Source organism: Cupressus sempervirens, chromosome 7, assembly GCF_028749045.1.
Source record: "Cupressus sempervirens isolate cs-2001-9-10 chromosome 7, ASM2874904v1, whole genome shotgun sequence".
Taxonomy (NCBI): Eukaryota; Viridiplantae; Streptophyta; class Pinopsida; order Cupressales; family Cupressaceae; genus Cupressus; species Cupressus sempervirens.
The window spans coordinates 658,962,191-658,989,555 of NC_143124.1; the positions used below are offsets into that span (position 1 = coordinate 658,962,191).

The 27,365-nt window shown below is 36.0% G+C and overlaps 1 protein-coding gene across 2 annotated transcripts in view; it reads left to right on the forward strand.

The window, feature by feature from the left end:
* Positions 1 to 27,365, forward strand: part of FTSH11 (FTSH protease 11) — a 201,345-nt gene that overhangs the window by 37,500 nt on the left and 136,480 nt on the right. Inside the window, exons 3-5 of one of the 2 annotated variants that reach the window (XM_089792462.1) lie at positions 7,265 to 7,318; positions 22,369 to 22,461; positions 22,597 to 22,685. In XM_089792462.1, the coding sequence (XP_089648588.1) occupies positions 7,265 to 7,318; positions 22,369 to 22,461; positions 22,597 to 22,685 (236 nt within the window). The remainder of the gene's footprint in view (positions 1 to 7,264; positions 7,319 to 22,368; positions 22,462 to 22,596; positions 22,686 to 27,365) is intronic. The other variant, XM_089792463.1, reaches the window with a different exon arrangement.

The window sequence follows — 27,365 nt, forward strand, 5'->3', positions numbered from 1 at the left end:
GTGGAATCTAGTGGCACCGCTGGGGACGGGGAGACGGAGTCCCCAAGTCTCCGGCGCGTTGAAGTCTCCGAGACGTTGGGCAAAAAGGGGGGGGACGCGTCCCCGTGTTACTATGCCAGAAACAAAAAGAAATCGCTGAAAACCAAAATATGCAGAACTCCCCCTGAGTAGATGGAACTTTGGCATTGATGGCAAAACTTCTAGAAACAAAAAGAAATAGCTGAAGGCCGAAAGCTGTAGATATCTCCCTTAAGTAGATGGAATCTTTTTGTTTCTCACCAAACTTCTCCTTCTTTTTGCCATAATGGCAAAGGGCCAATCATTACAAAAATTACAAAACAAAAGTACCAAAGAAAGTTCACAGAAAAATTGCAGATTTAACTGTAAAATCTTTCTTGTACCTTTCTTTCAAAACTGGAAGACTCTTCTTCCAATTGGTAACAACTGCTCCCAATTGAGCACTCAGACTGTTACACTGCACCAGTGTGCCAAGAGGTTCTGTCGAATTGGAGACAGGGAATCTCTGCACAAAATTCTCAAAATTGGTCACATGACTGACAACATACTCCATTCCTACCTTGATCATATCCTTTACAAGCCAAAAGGTCTTGATCAGTTCTTCCCTCTGCCTTTGCTGAAACAGTAACTCATCATGCAGATCACCAACTGTTCTTGTCTGAGCAATAGCACCATCCACATTTTCAAATACTCTGCATGTTTTACCGATGCCATTCAGCTTGTTCTCTATCTTCTCACAATGTCCCTGAAAGTTGTCTACTGTAGCAGGTTACTGTAGACAGTATTGGTAGATGACATTAATCTCTTCCAGAACAACTTTGGGTTGATCAAGAACAAGGGACAATATTTTTAACACAAGATCACACTTATTCTACATTTCCTTCTCAACACACCAATACCCAACGCCATACTGTACCAACTGTCTCTCAATATCAGAAACCAATTTATCAGGCAACATGCTGGAAATACTAGAAACCAATATACCATTGTTGATTAGGCGATCTGAAAGACGAAACCTGTCTGCTGAAGAACTTTCAGCCTATAGACTGCTAATCCTGTCATACTTCCCATCATCCGATTCAGCCTTTACAACATCAGGATCAACTCTATCTGATCCTTCAGACGAATCAGCAGAAACCTCTTCCTCTTCTTTACCTTGAAGAGTATGAGCTTCACTGTGTCACAAACCATATAAGTTATATTAGTAAATGTATATATGTTAAATATGATTAGTATAGTATATCACCAATACTAGAAATGACAATAACTGATAGTTAATCTGTGAAATTAATAATAAAAAAGTATTGATCTTAATAGATGAAACATATCAGTATTAATATATATTATCAATGATTGATCTTTTAATTAATCAATATGCAAATGATATCGTATATCAATCTTAGTAATCAATAAATGAAATTAACAATATTAATTATTGAATTCTTATGGTCATTGCCCATGATAATATTAATTGAAATATAATCATCCTAATGATAGACTAAAATATTGCAATAAGAGACTGACAGTGAGAGAAATAATTCAGTAGTATTAGTTAGTTGATGCCTAGATAAGACAAAACCAATAATGGCTGTCTCAACAGGTAGTGATCTTGTCCAGTCAATGTTTATTGACTGAAATGTCGGCCCTGTTTGGGAGAGATCCTTATTTGCATATAAGTACGGATAGGAATAAATGGAATAACGGTGGGAAAAAAGAGTAAGTCTTTCAGAGTGATTATGGTGGAAGCAACAACATTTAAAAGTACACCTGCGATCATCATTCATAAGGTGTGTTGAATGCATTTTCTCATACATAATATAGAAGGAATACTGGGATTATCAAAAGAGCAAAAATTGTTATTTTATCCATCAGGGAAATAAAATAGAAATGAAATATTACTAATGAAAATAAGTAAATCAGAGGATGATAGTTAGTATTGTCTATCATCCGTGCATCCAGTAAATCATATCATAATGCTGTCAGCATCATGTGACAGCAAAGCATGCTGTAATTTAGATTTGAAACAATTCTGGCAGACAAAAATATCAGAGTGTTTCTAGGAATAAATAGCCAGTAAAGGGTGGGTGGTCATATGTGTATATATATATATAGAAATGTATATATGTAGTAGAGATGCATTGGATAATAATTAGAATTATATAGATATGTGTATTCTATATTTGAATTGTATTCCAGGTTAAATAAATGGATCATATAATTAGAAGACTTAATAAATAAGAATTACAATATATATAAATAGATTAACACACACACACACACACATTCATAATAATGAAATTTAGATATCAAATTTGTTATACACGTCTATTCATATATATATATATATATATATATATATATATTAATGAGTATGGATCTATCACTATGCATCATCTACGTGATGCATGCTGATTACTATATTTGTAAGACATGAAATAATAATATATACTCAGCTAATTCTTTGATCACTCACTAATATGACCAAGTGGAGAGGGAGTTTGTAAAGGGGAGAGTTATTCAGTCACAGTGAGGAGAAGATTCCCAAAACAAGCTTTGTTCATGAGGGTGCCTCTTGGAGACTGTTTCTGCCCGAGCATAGTAATTCTACCATCCGCCTTACGGTTAGTGGTTAGGAGAGGACTAAGGAATTAACGCTCAAGTATGTATTATAACATAGAGATCGTTTCTTAATACATAATGGTGAAGGTTAATCATTGGGAATAGCATTCTCATGTTTACAGTCAACACATTTTTTGGCAGGGGAGATATGATTTTGAAATTGCTGCATTCTCCCCCTGAGCCAAATCACCGACATCATTTGTCAGTAGGGCTGGTGCTTGAAACTGGCACCACTGGACTGTCACCTCTGACTTTCTTCTTTCATTTTCTCTTCCGTGTCTCAATAACTTCTGCATTTTGAATTTCTCACCCGATACAACCTCTGATCTGCATGATTTGGCATAGTGTCCAATTTGTTCACATTTGTAACATTTTCCATTCTTCCTTTCAGGTCTTAGCCTACATTGACTATCATTATGTCCAAAATTATGACATATATGATGGGTTCTATGAAATACTTTGATCATATTGCAATTCTATGAATCTTCCCGTTTGATTTTGATATTCTTTTTATTTACCATCTTTTGCTTTATGACCGAAACTTTGACAATTAAAACATTGAACCTTCTTAATCTCTCTCATCTTACACTTAATATCTTTATAATGAAATTTCTTGCATATGTAACATACTAACAACAGTTAAAAAGTAAAACAACTTTGAGTCGGTTATCTTATTGGGAGCTTCCTCATGGGTGTAGCTTATTTTTGTATCTTTTTTCAAATTTCACTCACCGCATCTCAGTCTGTCACTTTCTCTTTACCCTTCAAAATTCTGATTTGAACATTCATTGATACAATCTGAACAACTCTTCTGTTGAATTAGCAACTGATCTAGAATTGCAGTGTTTTAATTTACTTGTCTTTACCTTCTCAAAGTTCTTTTCAAAGCTTTCATTCTGCTCCGAGACCTTTTGAAGTATCTCCTTGAATTTATCTTCAGCTTGTCTCCATTACTCTGAACATGGTAACCAACTATTAATCAAATTATCCTTCACTTCAACTTTTTCATTATCCATCTTCTCTAGTTTTTCATCTATGTCAACGATTTCTTATGATTCTGGATAAGATTCCTTAATATTCTCTTTAGGATTCTTCAGTCTTTGCAATTCATCGTCAAGTTCAGCAATCTCCTCTCTAGATGTCTTCAATACTTGATCTACTCCATTTTGTCTAGCTCTGAATTTTCTGATCTGATTTCGAGTTTAGAAATACATTCATTAGCTTTCCTCAGATTCTCTTTGAGTTTTCATTTTCCGAATCAACACTTTCAATGTCGCTCACACGATCTTCCAATATCATTTGACAAATATGATTCCTCCATTTGTTCAAACATCCAAGATCTCCCTTAAGCGGTTAAGCTCTGCAATCAAGGGACCAACCTCTGATACCAATTATTGAATAGACTGAATAACTTAGAGTGGGGTGAATCAGTTATTCTCGGACAACCTGTAAATTTTTTCCAACAGTCGGTAAATACTTAACATACATCCACTAGTACTTAAGATCTTTCAGTTAAAGCACACCAATATACCATCAAAAGATAAGCATTAAAAGCACTAGTACATTGACACAATGAACACCAAATTTTTATTTGAAAAACTCATTTTGGAAAAGTTCACAGAGAAGCTAATTGTCATGAAATGTATCATAGTACCGATTAAGGTGACACCTAATAGGTGATTTAGCACAACAAGACGAATAACTTGAACAGAGAGTATTGTCGGTAGGCTAATTGTTTGAATAGCCACACCCCAAATATAGGAAGACTCGTGATTTAGTACAACAAGGCTGATTACTTGAACAAAGAGTATTGTCAGTAGGCTAATTGCTTGAATAGCCACACCCCCAATATAGGAAGAGTCATTGCCGATACAAAGGCTCACTACAAACATAATGGAAAGTGAAACAAAACAGGGTATAGTTAGACTTCTATAGATTCTAGTCAAGAGCTATGTGCACCTCTCCGATCAACTTATTTGAGTAGTTTGCACTTTTATCACAACATCAACACATGCAACTCGTAAACATCATACAATGTGCATCACCATGCATCTGAATACTCAACTCACTAGTACATTCACTTTTCCATGTCCTTGAATGCAAAAAGATCTTCTTTATTTATACTAGTATTCAAGATTACTCTTGTCAATTGAAATAGCCAAAACATGTGATACAAGTAATGCACAAGTTCATTGGTTACATTTAATTACAAGCATGACCTAAATCTAGGAACCCCATCGCCACATTACGTTATTGCAAAATAGGTCACATAAGATATAGCACAATTGTCGATGCCGTAGGAATGCCACAACCAAGTCCAAAACATGTAAACCTTATTTTCATTGGATAAACCAATGACCTTAGGTATCACGTCGATGAAACTGAGAACCAGGAACAACCATGCCCATTTACCGAGAAAAAAAATGTTGATCAACACCAATCCCAAATAAGAGAGTCCAATCAACTTTCCAAGAGCCAATATGTGTACCAATAAGCAAAACCAAAAGAATCAGGTGCACGAGTTCACCAACAAAAGGACATGTAAAGTGTTCTTTATTAGATATACTCCTGCTGATGATCAAAAAGATTGTATCAAGAAACTACACTAGGTGAATCAATATAGGAAACTAGATACATGAAAACCAACTAAACAAAAGATGCAAGATATCTTCGTTCTAAGCAATGCTTCTATTAGGTTGACCATGATGTCACCTATCTAAATGACGCAAACCAAAAGATGTCTTGCAACAATCGATACCAATAGAGCGTTGGTATGGATGTTTTGACATCAATGACAATCAATGTTAGAACCAATACTTTATGTCTAACACGCCACTCATAGTTTTTCAATGTACTTGCTACGTAGGAGAGATGAATGGAATTGAAGGAAGGATCTTCTTGATTGATTGAGAACTTTGCTTGGTCTTAATGGGATAGAAACTTGCTTTAGAAGATTGCTTCAGAATTGACTTGAATGAATTAGAGAAACTAGATCTTGGATGCTCGCCTTCAAATCTTGAATCTAGTTTCTCAATTACCTTTTATTGCTTGATTGTATAATAGTGGATCATGGATGTATATGAATGCTGGTCTAAATGAGGAGAGGTAGGGTGTTTATATACCTCGACTTACATTTTGGGATACAAAAAAAAGCCATGCTACTAGGGATCTACTTTTCCACTAAAACCTTGACATAGGGCTCTAGGCTAAATTTGGATCAAAATGTGCACGAACAAAATGTTTGAAATATCCTGTACTTAGGATAATTAACCCAAATTTTAATTGGGTGTTGGGATAGTGGAAAAGATATAGGAAAAGAGGAATCAGGTTGCTAGGATCAAGCATAATGAACATCAAATCTCAAAATCACCAAATTGGCGCCTAATAGAGCATCCAATTATGGGTATAACTTTCTAGAACAATATACTTAGTGCCCACTTTAGCAAGGGTTTGAGACAAACTCATGCTTGCGTTGAAGTAGATTAGTGCATAATAACAATCTTATCGAGGTCAAGTAGACAAAGAAATTTAGCATTTGCAAAAGGAACCACAGTAGGTTGAGAGGTAGCATTTGCAAAATGTTTATAGGATAGAGGTGGAATAGAAGCATATAGAGGAGGTATGGAAGGGCATAGAATGAAATCTAGGTTCAAGGCAAGCATATGGAATATTTTTGGGATTGCTAAGCTCATAAATCTTTTGGATTTTGAATTTTTGGTAGGACTAAAAAGGATTATCTTTGCAAGGTTGAAGTGGTTGAGGTAGGTTAAAAGAAGTCAAGGTCAAAGTTCCCTCGAGGCATTAAATGCTGATAGAGACTATGATTAATTGTAATTATTTCTCCATCATGGGGAAATTTCAAACCCTTGTGGATAGGAGAGACTACAACTTTCATGGAGGTGATCCAAGGAAGCCCAAGTATAACTTGAGAGTGATGAGCAGTTGAGATGACAATAAAGGTTACATCTAAGCTTTACGACCAACTTCTACAAGAAAAGCAATCAATCAATGTGTAGGATAAGTTAAACTGTTGAAATTTTGGATCATCACATCTACTTTATCATAGAAATCTCGATGCATCTATATAGTGTGAAGATGTTCTTTAGTTATAAAAATTTCACCATGCAAGTAGTGTCTATAAGGACACTACAAGAAAGAAAACCATTAACCTTTGCTACGGTGTAAAGAGGACCATTAGGTGCTTTAATCGTCTGTTTAGGATCAAATGTAATGGAAAGCTCAAATTTAGGTTTAAATTGATCAATTGTAGACTCAATTGTATTTGTCGAATGAGAAGCAAAAGGTATTTTAATAATATTTCCTAAGTTAGACTATTGCTATTTTTAATGGTCACTTCTAGATATTGTAAATATCATGTATTATAGATTCTTTCTATTATTTGTATGTTTTTTTTTTTAAACATCTCTTTTGTAAACTCTATAAGAGCAATACGTTCTTAGTAAATGAATCTTCTAATTTACCAATTACCTCTTGGAATATAGTATAAAAGCAAGGTTAACAATTATTAAAAAACCATTATAATTTCATATGAAATTAATTAATTTTTTGAAACTAGGAAGTTTTTTAATTTTTGGAACCCGTCGACAGAGCTAATTTTTTTTTGCAGACCTATGCGACCTTAGCTTTTCCTTTATTGTTGCAACTCGTCTCTATACAACTTGTGAGTTGTTTCTTCTACAACTGTCAGTTCATTTTTTCCATACAAGGTGTGGTTTTTTCAGGAAAGGTTGGATACCCATTTGTTTGTTTTGTAAACTCTATAAGAACCAATTTGTTGCTAGTAAATGAATCATCCAATTGTTTATCAATTACCTCTTGTAATAAAAGGATTGGTATAAATTTGCAAGTTTTGGGTGGGAGGTGTTATGGACTTGTTTCTTTGACCATTAACACCATCAATATATATATATATATATATATATATATATATATATATATATATATATATATATATATATATATATATATATATATATATATATATATATATATATATATATATATATATATATATATATATAGCATTGGAATCAATGAGGTCTTAAATGAAAGATTTTGAATGGACACACTTCTTAGTATCATGGCTAGGTTGATGATGGTATTGACAAAATACTACGTGGTCATCAGGTAAAGGTTTGGATGTATCAACCAGTTCAACGGGAGGAAGTTGTAAAACACTAACATTAATTAACTTCAACATCACATCATGTGAAGATTTAGAAAAGAGGTGTAAAACAAGGTCCAAAAATAGATGACAAAGGAGCCATGCCTTTGTATGCTTCTGCCACTTGTTCATGAACATGGTTTGATGAATTATTGGTATTGATGAAACTCTTAGGTTTTTGAAACTTTTAAAAGGACTAGGATGCGGCATCATTCTTATCAATTGAAGCCACCTTTATGGTGCTCTCAAATTGACTCACTTGAAGTTGATAATTACGAAGCATTGCACATAATTGAGTAAAGAAAATAAATTTAGAGAACAATATCTTATCTCTAATGTATTTTTGTAAATTAGCAATGAAAATGTGTTGTACATCAATATCTCGCACAAGATAAGAAATTGAGCATGGAAATGCTTAAATCTACCAATAAAATCAATCATCTTTTCTTTAACACCTTGTTTACAATGCATCAAATTAGTCAAAGAAATTTTAGGACTAGTATTGTTAAAATTGTTGAATGAAAGCATGAACAAGTTTTTGAAAGGAATCAATAGAATAAGGAGGCAAAAAAAATAACATTGCAAAACTTTATCTCAGAAGGTTCTAGTAACCATTTCAGCAACAAACCTATGATCACGAGAGAAATTACTAGACAATGTTTGAAAGATTTTAACGCGAGTCAAGGGTTCTATTGGCAAGTGATCATACAGGTGTTGTCATTGATGACAACATATCTCTCTGGTATGGCCGCTAGTCATGATAACAAGTTTTGATGAGTCAAGTGAAAAATGCTTAAGTACAGGATGACTTTGTAGAGTACAGTTGGATAGTTTTTGTTAGCCATGACAGAGGCATGATCAGATTGGTCTATAACTTCAAGGATATGATATATGAGATGTATATGATCTACTATTATGGTTGCCAGTTTTGATGTCTGATGCTGCATATGTTATGGTATCTTGAAGTAGTACAAGTCCAGAAAGGCAGCAATATAGGGGAATTTTGACAATTAGATTAATTGGCTTAGTAAGTGGATTTGGTTTACCAATTCAATTAATTAGCATTGAAGGGACAACATCCAAGATCTTAACTCTTGGATAACATGGTCTTATTTTGTATTTTGATACAGGTATGGACACGTTTACGTTTAATTGAGTCCTATTGGAGCCGATTGAGATAAAGAATTAACGAGGTATAAAGGAAAGTATTTTGACATGCGAGGAAGAGTAATGTAATTGATATGATGTGCGAGCCTTGATGTTGGTTATTAGAGCAGATTAGATGCGAGCTTACATTGGAACTAATCAGATAGTGTGATGCTATGTATGGTTCATTGTGTATGATTGAAACTCCATGTTATATTTTATGTATTGGACAGTGAGCCCTTGAAGGCGACTTTAACCCTCATCCTCAAGCAGTGAGCTCTTTTTTGTTCTCACAACTGTTAACAGGGTTGATGACCTTTAACAGGCTCTAGTCTCCTATTAGGAAGAACTATTGTGGCCATCCTATCCTTAATAATGCATCATATCCTTCTTTTCTAGAGTAATTACCATGAAATCTAGGAAGAACTATTGTGTGCCAATAACTACTTTTTGTCCCATCATAGGTCCTATAGGCTTGATTCCGTGTTGATCTACTCCTACCAACTGAAATGTGGGTGGCCAAAGAGTTGGTTTCCCAATGGCCTTCCAAGTTTCTTTAGGGAGGAAATTAATGCCCGAGCCTCCATCCACAATAGTATTTGTTAACTTGCACCCCATTATCTCCATTTCTACCATAATAGGTGTCCTTCCCATCCCTATGGTAAATAAAGTATTGGTGCCCTTCCTTGCTTTTGCTTCCTTCTTTGCATCCTCCTTGGAGTGTTCTTCCTTGGTACTTACTTGTGTTATTGCCATCCTTACCTGAGGTAATGTTTCTAATAGATCGACAATCTTCATTGGTACCGTGGCCTCTAGTACTTGTTGCATGATGTTAGTTTTTGGTACAAACCCAGTGGAAGGGAGTTTAGAGGTACTTACTTTTCCTTCCTTTGCTATGATCTATTGGATATCTCTCCTGGCTTCCTCAAACTTCTCTTTCTCTGTGCTCATATTAGGATATGTAAGTTTCTTGGCTTGCATTCTTGTAATGGCTAGTACTCCCCTCCCTGGGTCTGTAATTTCTAGCATGTTTGCACCGTTTTGTCTGGGGCGATTGGCATCGTCGTGTTTACTAGGTCGACACCACTTGTACAACATTTCTCCATTTTGTCTGCCACTTTGATAGTCCTGTTGATGTTTAGCGCCAGGAGAAGTAAATTTGAATCTTCCATGATGTTATTACTTGTAATTATATTTCAGAGATATAAGCAACTTTTGTTCTAACTTTGATATCTGTCTTATATTGCAGAGAAGTATCTATGCATCACTGTCTGATATACATGACAGAGACCTATATATACGTACATGTATTCATACTGATGTATGCATACATGTACATATACATACATCCTTGTTATATATATATATATATATATATATATATTGTGACAGTATTTATATGCATTATCGACCAACTTAAGTGGTCAAGATTCACATTACTCTTGACAGACCTTGCTGTCGAAACTTTGTATTATGAATCACGACAGATATCACTGTCGAACTTTGTATTATTTATGATTGATGATTATCGCTGGGCTTATTGTTATCTTTGGCGGATGTTCAGTCGGGATGCTATAATCCGCGTAATATGTATTGCATCTTGTGTCGGGTTTACAACCCGCGACTTGGCACTCATAATGATATGGAGATTACGCCTTGTGTTATCGGGCAACAAAATAATAATAATCAAAGAACAGTTATAACATGGCTTCGAAGGGCCATGTAGAGGCATGACTCTTCAGAGTCATGACTGTTCGGGTGCCAATATATTTGTGTTCCTTCAACTGCAGTGAACATATTACAAAAGGCAATACAAGTATCTGCAGTATTATTTTCACATCAGTATATCAATTGCTATTATTATTTCACCACATTTGTTTTACAGAGATACAGTAAAAGCAATCAAAGGCTGAAGAAGGAAGAGTTCCAATACCTGCTACAAATACGTGAAGATAAGTAGAGTTATTTTGCTCATATTGATTTTGAATTATAGAAATATATTTGTAATTGTTTATCTATCAGAGATCCTTTACTTTTAACATGGTATCAGAGCTACACTGATAAGAAAACCATTGCAAATATTAATTTTTGAGTCTAATTTGAAGGAAAAATAAAAGTTTTAAAAGGCATTAAAGATGGTGAACCATGTAAGAATCGAAGATAGATTAGATGGAGCTTCAAATTTTTCATCTTGGAAAACCAGGCTTTTAATAATTCTAAGAGAGATGGAAATATTATATTGAATCTAATTTACCTATGCCTGAAAACGAATCTGAGAAAGCAACATGGAAAAGGCACAATAATAAGGCAATGAAAATAATCATAGATTCAGTTAAAGATCATAACTTCCTTCCATTGCAAATCTCAAAACCGCATTTGATGTGTTCACTACAATTCAAAGTACATTTGAAATTAATAATACAAGTAGATTGCTCACTTTGAAACAAGGTCTACTTTGCGTCAAAATGAAAAATGGAGAATCAATCACATCTTACTTCCTTAGAATTACTGAATTAAAGGATCAATTGGCTACTATGCAAAATCAAATAGATGATAAGGAATTGAGTATGATTGCACTTAGAGGACTTCCACTTTCATGGGAAACTTTCATTAGAGGTTTAAGTTCCTATCCCGAACTTCCAAAGTTTGATCAATTGAGAAATGAATGCACTCAAGAGGAGTCCAGATTAGCATCTAGAGGTTTAATTTTAAATCAAGATGGTGACATCCAAGCTTTGTATTCCAAATCAAATAAGAAAAGAAAGTTCAAACATAACAAGAAGGAAAATAATAAAAGTCACAAATCTCACAAACATAGAGATTGGTCCAAAGTAAGATGCTTCAAATGTGATAAGCTTGGTCATTCTTACTATGTGTGTCGTGAAAAACAAAAAATTCAAGCAGCATTGGCAGAAGTTAAAGAAGAGAATAATGAGAAGACAGAGAAAGAAAATTATGCATTTATAGTAGCTCTCTCAAGTGAGTTAAACTCTAATCACAACACCTGGATCCTAGACAGTGGAGCTTCTCACCATATCTTTGGATTTAAAGACAAGTTTGAAACTCTCACAAATCATGAATCAGAAGAAGTTCCTATTGGAGACAACTGCTCTCATCCAATTAAAGGCATTGGTACATGTTCTATTCAACTGAATTTTGATATCACTGTGCAATGAAAGAACGTCCTTTATGTGCCAGGGATCAAAAGAAATCTTGTCTGAATCTTTGGACTTGCTGATCAAGGGTACCACATTGCATTCCAAGGAAATAAAGTTTTATCCTGGACTAAGAACTCTTCTATCAAGAAAGCTATAACCATAGGGGTTAGGGATGGAAGTCTTTATAAGCTATGTAATTTTCAAAACTCAGAGTTAAACTTAACTCTCAATAAAAATAAGTCAAACTCCATTGAAATTTGGCATAGAAGATTAGGTCATCTAAATAATCGAGCTTTAGCATCCATAAGTAAAATTGTAAAAGGTCTTCCAAATCTTAATTCAGAGCACTCAAGTATTTGTAAAGGGTGTGCCTTAGGGAAAAACACTAAACACTCATTTCCCAATAGTGTTCATAAATCTAAAAACATACTTGAGTTGATTCATACAGAGCTTTGTGGTCCTATGTAAGTTCCCTCTCTAAATGGATGTCTATTTTATGTAATCTTCATTGATGACTACTCTAGGAGAACTTGGATTTATTTTCTAAAACAAAAGGAGTCTTCTGAAGTCTTGTCCAAATTCAAAGAGTTTAAAGCCCTAGTTGAGAATCAATCAGGACAAAAGATCAAAACCCTTAGGTCTGATAATGGGGGTGAATTCACTTCTGATATTTTCAAAAACTTTTGTACATCTGTTGGGATTAAGAGGGAGTATTCTGTACCTTATAATCCGCAACAAAATGGAATAGCTAAAAGAAAAAATAGATCCATTGTTGAATCAGCCTGGGCCATGCTACATGATCAAAACCTTCATTACTCTTTTTGGGCTGAAGCTTCCAATACAGCTGTCTACATTCAAAATCAATGTCCTCACTCTATATTGGAAAACATCACTCCTGAAGAAGCATTTACCGGAGTTAAACCAGATTTAAGTCATCTAAGAATTTTCGGATGTCAAGTATACATTCACATTCCAAAAGAAAAGAGAACCAAATTAGAGCCTTCTGGGAAGAAGGGGATATTCATTGGTTATAGTGAAACTTCAATGGGGTACAGAATCTACATTTCTAGATAAAGAACTATTGAGATTAGTAGAGATGTCATATTTGAAGAAGACACCGCCTTCAAGACTTCTAGTAATAATGAAGAATCTATTTCAGAAGAAGATCGAGATACAAAAATTGAGAGAGAGGAAAACTCTGACATCTCAAATCATTCAGAATCTGAAAACGTCAACCTTAACAATAAGAAGAGACCTCTTTGGGCTAGAAAGATGTTAGCTGAAAATCAAGTTAAACCAGATGATGTAATTCAGGAAAACAAAGACTAGAAATCAATCTTGCTATGTTGCTCTATTATCTGAACTCATAAAATCTGAACCTGCCAATGTTAAAGAAGCACTTTCACGTCAATCTTGGAATGAAGCCATGATTGAAGAATATAATTCAATATTGAAAAATGATGTTTGGGATATAGTACCAAGACCTAAAGATAAATTTGTTGTTTCTTCTAAATGGTTGTTCAAGATTAAACATGCTGCAGATGGCAGTATTGAAAAATACAAGGCAAGATTTGTGGCCCGAGGTTTCTCTCAAAAGGAAAGCATCGATTATGATGAGACTTTTGCCCCTGTTGCCAAATATACTTCAGCCAGAACAATCCTAGCTATTGCTGCATCTAAAGGATGGAAAGTACATCAAATGGATGTCAAAATTGCGTTTCTCAATGGAAAGATTGAAGAAGAAGTTTATGTTGAACAGTCAGAAGGGTTCAGTATCTTTGATCGTTAGACTCATGTTTGTAAATTGAAGAAGGCATTTTATGGTCTTAAATAGGCTCCTAGAGCTTGGTATGAAAGAATAGATAATTATTTACTCAAACTAGGATCTGCCAAGAATGAAGCTGATCCTAATTTATACTTCAAAACAGAAGGTGATGATATGGTCATCTTTGTATTATATGTTGACGACTTATTAATCAGAGGTGATGAACACATGATAGAAAAATGTAAACAAGATCTCTTTGCTGAATTTGAAATGAAGGATCTGGGGTTACTTCGCTATTTCTTGGGGTTAGAAATTTGGCAACTGGACAATTGCGTTATACTAAATCAGGGGAAATACACAGTTGACATATTAAACAAGTTTGGTATGATGGAATGCAAACCAAATACATTTGCAGGCAGCTAAATACATAATGAGATATCTCAAGGGTACTATTGGAATGGTATCTCAAGGGTACTATTGGAATGGGAATAAAATATGACAAAGTTAATCTTGAGCTAACTGGATACTTTGATTCTAATTGGGCTGGAAGTTCTATTGAGCGCAAGAGTACTTCAGGATACTGGTTATATCGAGGAGTTATTCAATTGGAATATATATGTACTAATGATCAATCAGCTGATATTCTTACCAAACCTCTTGCTAAAGTGAAACTGAAATATTTCAGAGAAAGGCTTGGTATGATTATTTGTAATGAAATTTTTTTTGAAATAAAAGAGTTGTTTGTTTCTTCTATTTTATATGTTATGAAAGGTGACGATCTTTCATGGACATATTCAGTAATCTTTAATTATTTACAAGGTGATGATCTTGTAAGTAGAGATTATTTTTGGGCTTCTCTAGACATTGCTTAAGTGCAAGTAGAGATTATTTTTGGGCTTCTCTAGACATTGCTTAAGTGCAAGTAGAGATTATTTTTGGGCTTTTGGGCTTCTCTAGACATTGCTTAAGTGCAAGTAGAGATTATTTTGGGCTTCTCTAGACATTGGTTAAGTGCAAGTAGAGATTATTTTTGAGCCTCTCTAGACATTGCTTAAGTGCAAGTAGAGATTATCTTAAGCTCCTCTAGACATTGCTTAAGTGCAAGTAGAGGTTGTGTGTGTTGTCTTTAGACATTGCTTAAGTGCAAGTAGAGATCAATTACTGCTCTTTCAGTGTTGCTTATTAGATGACTCTGATTAAGTTTTCCTTCTTCCTAGCTAAAGAGGGAGTGTTGATGTTTAGCGTCAGGAGAAGTAAATCTGAATCTTCTATGATGTTATTACTTGTAATTATATTTCAGAGATATAAGCAACTTTTGTTCTAACTTTGATATCTGTCTTATATTGCAGAGAAGTATCTATGCATCATTGTCTGATATACATGACAGAGACCTATATATACGTACATGTATTCATACTGATGTATGCATACATGTACATATACATACATCCCTATTATATATATATATATATATATATATATATTGTGACAGTATTGATATGCATTATCGACCAACTTAAGTGGTCAAGATTCACGTTACTCTTAACAGACCTTGCTGTCGAAACTTTGTATTATGAATCACGACAGATATCACTGTTGAACTTTGTATTATTTATGATTGATGATTATCGCTGGGCTTATTGTTATCTTTGGCGGATGTTCAGTCGAGATGCTATAACCCGCGTAATATGTATTGCATCTTGTGTCGGGTTTACAACCCGCGACTTGGCACTCATAATGATATGGAGATTACGCCTTGTGTTATCAGGTAACAAAATAATAATAATCAAAGAACAATTATAACATGGCTTCGAAGGGCCAAGGGCCACGTAGAGGCATGACTCTTCGGAGTCATGACGGTTCGGGTGCCAATATATTTGTGTTCCTTCAACTGCAGTGAACATATTACAAAAGGCAATACAACTACCTGCAGTATTATATTCACATCAATATATCAATTGCTATTATTATTTCACCACATTTGTTTTACAGAGATGCAGTAAAAGCAATCAAAAGCTGAAGAAGGAAGAGTTCCAATACCTCCTACAAATACGTGAAGATAAGTAAAGTTATTCTGCTCATATTGATTTTGAATTATAGAAATATATTTGTAATTGTTTATCTATCAGAGATCCTTTACTTTTAACAAGTCCTGAGCAAAATGTCCCCATTCATTGCACCTTCTGAATTGTATCATGGGACGTTCCCTTGCATCATACTGGATTCGGCTCTTGGGTGTATTGTTATTACTTCCGCTTTTGTTATTCTGGTACCCTCTAGGTGATGCTTCTATGTTTGTGTTCTGTGGGGGAGTGGAAGGTGGTGTGGATTGTTCCCCTTGCGTAAAAAATACTTGAGCATACCATACCTTTAAATTATAAGGACAATCCTTAATCGAATGTCCCAATATCTCACATATGTCATAGTCAGTACACCGTAATTCTTTCCCTTATTTTTTTCTTCCTTGCTTGCTGCCATTTCTTTCATCATCCTCATCATATCTTTTCTTAATGCTCGGATTGTTTTACACTCATCCCCACTCTCTTTGGAACTCTTTCTTTCGTTTCCATGCCTCCTTCTTTTTGAAGTTTTGCGTTCTATATCCATAGCATGAGTGCTGACATCTCCAAAGGATGATGGTAGTACTATTTTCATATTTCTTAGTAGGGACAATGTTAAGCCTCGATAAACCATCTTTTCTTTAACCCATTTGCTGGTGTATTTTCTAGTTTCCTAGTTAATTCTTTCATACTCCTACTAGTATAGGCTCTTACAGATTCATTCTTCCCTCATCTTGTATTGTATATTTCTGTTACTATCTTGTCATCATACCATAAAAGTCTAAATTCTTTCTCAAAAGCTGTGCGGAGATCCTTCCATGTAGCTTTCTTCTCAGTCTCCAAATTCTTGTACCAGTCAATGGGGATGCCCCTTAGGGTGGTTGGAAATGCCTTCAACCACTTGTTGGCATCCTTCTCTCCATTAGCCTGCCATGTGGTTAAGCATGTTTTACAATGTCGTACTAGATCCTCCGATCCTTCTCTTGTGAATCTAGGAAGTTTTTGCTTGTCTGTGGCCATCTTGGTTCTCCCACTCTTCCCTTGAGTGTTTCCTCCTGACAAGATTACTCCTTGAGTTCCTAACAGGATGGTGTTCCCTCCTGACAAGATTACTCCTTGAGTATTGGTTCTTGACGAGATTCTTCCTTGAGTACTTGGCCCAATTACTTCTCCTTCTCCTTGTAGTTTTCCCTCTACTGTACTAGAACTTTGTTCTTGGCTAGGGTGATGCTCTCTCTATGCTGGGTTTTCAGGTCCGTCCACCTCTCCTTCCGAGATTGCCAAATTGGCTATTCCCCTTATAATGTTTTCAATCAAATTTTTATTTGTTTGCTTTGGTACTCGAGTTTGATTAATAACCCTCCTTAGACACCAACACCTTTTTTCTTGCTCCCTAGTACGTAGGATCCGCCATAGGGCAGTTTCTCCTTTGATTTCTTCTTTTGGTACTTGCCTTGGGTCCTTATTTGGTATTAGGGACATGAATTGTTTTAGTGCCTCCTTGTACTCCTTGGATTTTCCTGCTCCTAGAGTTCACGTGTGCTTCTTTCTACAAACTATTGGAGTACTTGTTGCCTTCTCCGCTCCCTTTGTACTTTGGCCATTTCTTCCTCCACTCATACAAAGTTCCTTTCCAATAATTGAGGTATTTGTCCAAGGAGTTTGTACACTGCTAGTGGAACAAAAAGTTTGTTCCCTATTGTGCTCTCTGGAACCGCTCTCTCAGGCTTCCCTTTGCATGTACTTGTCAATAGAAACTTCCTAGGATACCACCAGATCTCGTGTCACTTGATCTTCCTTTGTTATTTCTTCCTCGTCATTGTTTGTGACTTGTACTTGTGGTAGGAATGGTCTGCCCATTACTCCATCCCATTTATCATATGACCTCTTGGCTTGAACTTAGGCAATGACGCCAAAATGTCGAATGGTTACCAGACAGTATATCAACATAAGAAATTATCACCAATGATAAGCATACCAAATATATGCGAGGGAAAATAGTATTCTCTATTGATTATCAAATACAAAGTACATCGTTCATGTTCCAATGTTCTTAAATAGTGCTTGGTTGGTTAGGGAGACCAACCGACACATCCTCTTGCTACCTAACTACCCAATCCCATTAATATCTTAAACTACATTATTGTTTTATTACACCCAACAATGGATCCATCTTAATGTACAGACCACAATCTACAAATTCTTGCCAAAACCCTAAAAAGTGACAAAAATCTGACATTGTCTAAATTTGAAGTGCTTTATATGAAAGCAATTGTTTTTGGGCTTATTGGATGCAAGCATGAGTTTCGCCCTAAACTACACCTAGGAAAACTGATTGCTCGAATCACCTCAAATTGAAGGAGTCTTAAGATTTGGAGCTTTAACACCTTGTAGGAGTCAGTGGTGACTCTTCAACACCTCCTAGGACACTTGCAAGACCAATGTTGAGAGGAATAACTTGATTATGGATTCAATAGTGAATATAATCGTACATAAGATGCCTTGGTTATAAAGGCAAGTTGAGAGGTAGTATTAGAGAAGATGTTGACATGCATCTTTATCCTATACAATGAGACAACTGCCTTAATAAATTATTAGTGGCCTATGTAACTAAAATAAAATAGAAGTCACAAAGATAAGATATGATAAGATCTTATAAGACAACTAAGAGTACTAGGACCAGATCTCTAGAAGTGTTGGACATATTGTCATTGATGGTAAAAGAGAAATCTAAGGACATCATCTTGCTGCTTAAAGAGGAAATAAATAAGTTTTGTGCAGAACAAGATTAAATAGAAATGGAAATATTTATTTTCTTTGAAGTCGGAAATTCATCCTCAAATAGGGCCGACCCAACTTCCCCTACATTGGCACCATCTAATTTATCCTTTTTGTGGGCCAGCCTTACATTGTTTGTCACCCCCATTTGGTGGGGTAAAAATTAAATCAATGTATATAATTTAACACCTATGTCGTATTATGCTGGCTGACTCAAAATTGTGGCCATTTAATTGTATTTAAATTAATTTAATAAGGAAAATCAAATATATTTGTAAGGGTTGATCTCTCTTATTAGAGTTGCCCATCTTGGAAGAGTTACATCCCTTGGGCAAAGATTTATGTTTGCGAGGAGATATAAAACAAGAAAGAATGAGGTGTATTTGGCAAGCAACTAACAAATCTTTCCTATTCATTGCAGAGTTATGTGCAGTTGTAAATGGAGTCAATGCGTAAATCCTTGATGCATATTAGATTAGATCTTTGGAACATATTATAGCAGACCTTTAAGCATGTTGGAGCAGACCTTCAAGGCATATCTATTGTAGACTTTGAAGCGATTGAGTCAGATTTTGTGGAGGGTTTATGAGCAAATCTATAAGAAGAATTTTCATTACCAGACGTGAGGCAGAACTGTGTAGCATCGTTGAACTGATTTATGAAGCATTTTTGTGCAGACTTATGAACCATACTAGAGCAAATTTGAATCAGAATTATGAGCAGATCTGAACCAGAAGTATAAGCAGATCTAAAGGAGACTTATGAGCAGAGATTGTAGCAAATTTGTGCGCAGAACTCAAGAATGAGAAGAGTTTGTGAAGGCAAATCAGATGATGTCCATTGTCTATTGAAGTAGCAAGTCACTGAAGGTGGAATTTACTCATTTGGAAGTTAGTGCATCCCTAAAAATGAGGTTGGTATTTCTTGCCGAGTTGGTGCTTGGTGGTGGGGCTTGGTGTCTATGAGTCATTAGGAGGGGATTGGTGCCTACAAAGTTTGTAAGAAGAGTTTTATATAAGCAATATTTTTCCCATGTAAATCATGTATTCATCTTGTGTTCCTTATTTCTAGATCTTGCATGCATGTTATTGCTATGGATGATTAAGTTTTGAAATATTAAGTTGTGGTTAACTAAGCTTTGGAAAAGTAAAAGTTTGTTGCTATATTTATTCAGCCCATCCTCTCAATATAATTGAGTGCTTTTCAGGGAGGACCTAGGACCTAAGTAAACTTATAAGCTCCCTACTAGGAAGTAGCTAGTCAGAGGACTGTATTCACACCACAAGTCTTCTTGAGAATGCCACCATAACTTACATTTGTGAACACGTCATGGTCCAATTCTTAGTACACCAACTTAGATAGGAGGCTTAAGCAGTCAACAGTTGGGAAATTTCTTCCCATTACCTCCTTGGGATACCAATTAGCTTTGAAATGTAATTGTCCTTTTAACAAAATCCAACAACTTTCTCGCATTTCTCTCATTGATACTTTTTTTTTTCCTCTACAAAACATCCTTGTCCAACTCCTTTTGGACATTAAAAGCAGTAATTGTAATGAGAGGTACCAGACGACCTTCTTTGTTGAACATTGAAGACTTAAATAAACAGATGTTTTCAACATTCAAAATGGAACAAGTTTTTATATATTCAGGTGGAAACTTGAAAGTATTCTTGCCCATGTGTCCTTGAATCCGAAATGGAGTATACCTTAGTAGTTTACGATTTTTAGCTTTACTTTAAAGTCTTTCATAGCATATGCAGCCCCTTCTTTCCCCGAACATGGAACCTATGCTGAACTATATATTGATCATATCTTGCTTTCTACTTTGCTTGGGACTCCCTTAACCTCACTTGCAGTTGGTGATATGTTTTTCTTATCTTCTTTATGATTATTTGGCTCTGCAAACTTTTCAGTCCATCTTTTTGTGCTTTCTTTGTGGCTGTCCTAACCCAACATCAGAAGGACTTGGTAATTAACCAAAACATGTTAGAAAAGGAGATATCTTAATATGCTTTCTATTATACCCTTTCAAGAACTGCACTAATTTTCTTTTGACCACCTCTCATCCATCCTTTTGTTAATGAGAAGCAATGAATCTTTTCAGTTTAGTGCCCATTTTCTCCCAGAATGTACTCTAAAAATTGTCTCAAATATTGAAATCCCTATCTGAAAGGATAGGACTTATCACACCAAAATGAATGCAAACATTAATGAAAAATAATTCCGCTGCATCATTGCCCTTAAGAGATTTCTTATGTGGAACGAGGATCCACATTTTTCTAAACCTGTCTAGACACGAACAAGTAATCATGCCTCTTCTTTGATAAAGATGATCCTTCTATGAACTTTATAGTGTTACGAAATTAACTTGATAACCTACAGGTCTATGTGTGCAGATCGTGCCTGACTCTCCTTGTTTTATATTCTCTAAGAATGACATTTTATATTATTTATACTCTCTCTAAAGGTGCCGGCAATCAGGATGAAATTAGTTTAGTTTGGCATTTAACTAACTTTAGTTAAGTCTTGCTAACAATTCCAAGTCGCCGACTTAGAGACATTTAACTAATTGGTGCATGTCAAGGGTTATGTCCCTTAAGGGACATACCCTCTAATGAGTATATATAGACGGGTCTTGTATGCAGTTTGGAGAACACACAGCACACTTACAGTCTGGTCTTCAAGCATGCATAACCTCACGGGTTCTTAGCATCAATTTCAACACTCCAGTTTTGTGATTATCCCAGGATTACAGTCATCTTACAGTTAAGAATATTCAGACCTGAATATAAGCTTTGCATCAAGGTTATTTCTGAGTCTTACCTGACTTTAATCTTGATTTCAGATCCTGTTATCAGAATCTGCAGAACATTACATATAGAAATGCTGGCCTAAAGGGAGCCCATAGTGGCTTATGTCTCCAGAATTCTATCAGTAGACTTTTTGTACTACAATACACACTTTCCCATATGAATTTTGCAACATTAATTTCCATGTTTGGCCAGTGGACATACCTTTGAAACTTTAGCTACACTTTGTCACACCAAAATCACCTTCAACTTTTGAAGTGTGAACTTCTTTCAATAGCCTGGTCCTTCCTTACGTGCACAAAGCTTACTCAACTTATATTATCTTGTAGGAGATGGTAGTGCTATTTGGGCATGACACTGTATCTTCTTTGCTTGCTGAATGCTATCATAAAATTTGCGTGATGCTCATTATTTATTATATGCCTTTGCACGATAGGGTCAAGCTGAGTTATAGTGCTTAAGGCTGAAGCTAATGGAATATATTGGCAAAATTATTAGTGACACATCCATTATACTTCATAATGGAATGATAGTTGCAAGAAACTCTTCTAGATGGAGTTTACAGATCATCAGACAATCTGTAGTTTATAGGAATTCATTGTCCCTAGCTCTATACTTATATTGCCAATGGATATTCAAGAATTCTGCCTTATAATGTTAATTGAATTTGTTGCATTTTCCCACCCTTATCTTGGTGTGCTTAATTCAAGTTTCTCCTTTGTGCATGCTTCATTCTTAAAGAGGTTGTTTTTATCTTTTTCTCACTGGAACAGCTGGTTATGCCATAGTTATTTTTACTTAACACTCCATTTAATATTCTCTGAAGCAGTTGCTAGAGCTAAAGCAACGGGCATCTGGAAATATAGACGAGCCATTTTTTAACCCTGGCATGTCAGAAAAGCATCCTCTTCATGTAGTAATGGTACACATCTTTGTCTTGTCCACGCTGATAGTAAAGTTTGTTCCTTTTATTGTATACCTTTAAAATACACAGTTAATATTTATAATATCACTTCACCATAAAATCTCACAAATTTTCTGGTTTCTTCTACATCAGGTGGATCCTAAAGCAGCAAGTAAATCAACACGTATGGTCCAGGAGCTTGTTCAAACCATCTTTTTTATGATTGTATTTAGTCTGATATGGTAAACACCCATTTCTTGATGTGTTCTTAGAAATTACTGTTAATGTTGACTCCCCGCAAAGACATTTTAACAGACATGGATGTTTATCTTGCTATATCTCTGCTCGGAAATGTGCCAATTCCACATGCTTATTTTAGTTTGTTTTCTAAATTATTTCTTGATATTTGATGATAAATGTAGGCATGGGATATTGTGATTAGACTGCTGGATGACAAGTCTACTTGGCCAAAAATGTTTAATAATTATCTATTGCCATGAAATGCCTTGAAACCATAATTACCATGAGATGTGTAGCACAGGCACAGGGTCGGGGACACATTTTTTTTTGGTTGTCTAGGAATAAGTCTATGGTGTATATACATGCATGCAGATGTCTATTTATTGATGCACCTGATATTATAATATATGTAAACACGGATGCAAACAAAAACACTAGGAAACATGGGTACTGGAAAAGATTCCTTTAGTGTATTTGGGTTACAATGTTGCTGTTGTAAACAGCATTTATATGAGTATATTGTATCAAGTACTTAGAAATCAATATCTATTAATGAATACAGGCAGATTGGCTGCAAGGAATATTAACATTTACTGATCTAATGCACAATGACTATAGAATTCAATCTGGCACTGGGAATAGGTTACTGTTGATATGACATTACTTGGAACACAACTTGTCATTTTGCCAATGTTATGTATATGGTTTCTAGTTTGAATTATTATGTTCTCATGTTATCCTGTGAAATTTTTTGATTACTCTGTTTACAAAGTAAATAATCACACCTGTAGGGAGTAAACTATTGACACCATTCCTGTTTGAACCTGGAGATTAAATAAGCAAAATGCATGATGGCAGAGTAATGGGCTGATTGTTCAAATAACAAGTGCTTATAACTGACAGTGACATAGAAGAAGTAACAAGGGAAGATTGATAGACACAAAACCTGGTACACATGTAGAAAGTTTCGGTTGACCAGTACTTGTAAAGGGAAGCTTGTGAGAGATTGGTCCTTGAAGGCAGAGTTGGCGATGAACTCTTGGTGCCACCATCTACGATCTTCTCAGAAGCATCCTAAGACATGCTGAAAGGCAACAAGAACGATATTGACAATAGATATTGCAACCGCACAAAGGGAGGAAATAGAGGGAGGAGTGTGACAAAAGTAGGCGTGACACCTTTGCAACTTGAATAATTAATGCCTCTTTGTCGAACAAGGACAAAAGGTGACATAGAGAGAGGCAAAAGTGGAGGAGCAGAAACCTCCATAAGATCTTTGCGAATCTAGGAGCAAAGTGAGAGGCAACAATGATTGCAGAGAATAGCCAGAGATTTCTAAGTCCCCCGCAAAGCAAGAGTCGGAGTGGCAGGAAGTGGAGGCCTATTGGCGGGGAAGGCAGAACACCACTAACAAGGAAGGAGTGGGAAGAAATTGCAAAGAACTTACCACTCTTGGACGATGTAGAGAAGGGCCTTGTTGACCAAGTGAGCAATCCTTTAGTACAAGAGGTGATGAACGAAGAGAGCTTGGTGTCTAACTCTATACCAAGTGGACCATTCATGTCCTCTACATAGGAGGAAGACCACGGAGAAAGAAATCTCCATAGGAAAGTAGCATAACTATTTGAAGACACTCTATTAGGCTCTATGAACTTGGTAATATCAAGGGTACCAAGAATGACCCCTATATGTAATAAATATATATTAAATATATCATTTAAACATTAATAACCAAATAATTAAATGTATTTATTAATTAGTTTTGTTAATAATTAATTAATTAACTTTGTTAATTAAACCAAGGTGTGAACGACGCCAAGGGAGGTACTGAGAGCTCGTGCATGGTTGAAGGTGCTAGTGAAGCATAGGTACGCAGAGAAAGAGCCAACCCTTCTGAGTCCAACACAAGGTACCATCAGAATGAGAAAAAAGATTCTTAAACTCTGAAGAGATGGGTCAAAGTACCCTACCTGCCATTGGAAACTATGTGTATCCATACAGGAGGCTAATGGCCAAGAGATGAAGACTATTGGTTGAAGGCATTCCTTCCCAACCTACATAGGGTTGCCATCAATTGGTACATCTTCCAAAATAGTACAAAACATCTCGGGATGACTTGAGTAGGGCATTTTAGGAAGAATTCAAACTACTTCGTAATGATGATGAGGTGGTAGCCAAAATCTACTACACCAGACAATGGAAGAATAAGATCGTACAAGCCTACCATCCTAGGCTGAGATAACTCATTGGTAAATTGGAAAGCCAGCTAGTGGACAGATTGAAAACAAGGTAGTTTATTGAAGGATTGACTCCATCCTTACAGAAGAAAATGGTAGTGGTACTGCCTTCTTCCTACGCGGATGCCTATAATCGCATAATGGACATTGAGAGTGAAAACAAGACATTATGAGGGAAGAAACAAGCCAATGATGCAGACAGTATGAATGATGATAGTGAATAAGAATCCAAGACTGTATAGGCTTTCCGAAAAGATATGATGTGGATGATGGAGGTGTTGAGAGTCGAAAAGGAAGGTACTAGGGATGAAAAAGAATTGTAGTGTACTGACTATAGAATTGAAGGTTATAGAAAGGAAAACTGCCCAAAGAAGTCATTCTGTGACATTTGCTAAGTATTGGGACACCCCATTAAGGAGCACCTATAAAACTTGAAGGCCAGGAGTGCCCAAGTGCTCCTCCCAAGAAGATCATGCAACTCCACCTACCACACCACCTATAATTGTAAATTATAATGCCTCGCTGGATGGATACTGCAACAATTGACAAGGAAACAACAATAATAATAACAATAACAACTCACATAGAAGCTACACCAAATATGATGTAAATGGGCGACTTGTGATACAATATCGCAAATGCAACGAGTGGGGCCACTTTGCATGGGATTATCAAAGCGACTGGGGATGTGGAAGTATGTTGTACAAATCGTGTGGTTTAGGCAACTATGAGGACACTAACTACCCCAAATGAAAAGGGGTAAACATGTTAGGCATTGATACAAAGGGGCAACTCATGATACAATATTGCAAATGCAACTAGTGGACCTACTTTGCATGGGATTGTCAGAGCGATTAGGGAGGTGGAAGTATGTTGTACAAATCATGTGGTTTAGGCAACCATGAGGACACACTAACTACCCCAAACGAAAAGGGGTAAACATGTTTGACATTGATGCAAAGGGGTGACTCATGATACAATATCGCAGATGCAAGGAGTGGGGCCACTTTGCATGGGATTGTCAAAGCGACTAGGGAGGTGGAAGTATGCTGTACAAATCATGTGGTTTAGGCAACCACGAGGACACTAACTACCCCAAATGAAAAGGGGTAAATATGTTAGACATTACAAATCCAAAAGAGGCGTTACCTATCACAAGGATGCATGCAAAAAAGGGTACGTTCCCTGACCCCCAAACAAATAAAGAAAGGTTGAGGTAAGCCAAAGACAACATTGAACTATCAATGGAAGAGGAACAAAGTATGTCACGATGCTACCAACACTGCCCTTGGTAAGTGTCCAAAACAAGTGTTATGCATTAGATGTTGAAGCCAATGTACCTGAATGGGTGAAAAACCTTTTTGAGACTATGCCACGATTAAAGGTGGCAATTACCAATGTGGCTGGTAATAATGGCGATTAGAACATGGCAAACCGACTTGATATAGAAGGTTCGACAAAGGAACAAAAGAACAATCCACCACAGATTCAATATTCTTGGTGGTTGGCATTGAAAGTACCTAGTTGTGGCCGAAATGGAAATCATGGGACTCAAACTCACAAATACCATTGTGGATAGAGGGATTGGCGTCAATGTATTGTTAGAGGAAGCATGACAAGCACTTGACAATCCAACACTTTGGTCGCCAACCTTCCATTTGGTAGGTGTCGACCAAAATAACATCAAACCAATTGGAACACTGATGTACTAGAAGGTAGTCAATGGAACCCAACAATTCTTTGTGGACTTAATGATTATTTCAGTGGAAAAAAGGGGTACAATGCCCTTCTTGGAAAAGGTTGGTTGATCATAGAAAAGGCCAACCACAACTAGAACAATAACACACTCTTGATGACTAGAAGGGAAGATGACTAGAAAGTAATCCTAGATAGGGAGGAATGGGACCCTGTATTGAAGATAGTAGCATTGAGGATTTTTCAAAAATATAAAGACATGTTTGCTTAGACATAGGACTTGAAAGGTGTACCATTAGAGCTGTGTCCATTGAAACCTTGCTTGTACTAGGTACGCGACCCATAGAGAAGAGGTCGTATCACATGAACGAGAACTATGCTACAAAGGTATATGCAGAAATAGAGAAGAAATTGGATGCATAAATTATTTACAAGGTACATACAAGTTAATGGGTGTCACTCATTGTCATCTCCTAAAAGAAAGAAGCGAACCAAATCTAGATTTGTGGGATTTTAGATGTCGTAATGTGGTCACCAATAAGGACCCCTTCCTCATCCCTTTCTCTAGCAACATATTGGAAGAAGTGGAGATGTACTTGTTCATTGATGGGTTCTTGGGCTACAATCATATTAGTATTACCACAAAAGATAAATTAAAAACCACGTTTGTGGTTGAGGATAGAGTGTAAGCATACGATAAGATGCCCTTCAGGCTGTGCAATGCCCATGCTAACTTTTAGAGAATAATAC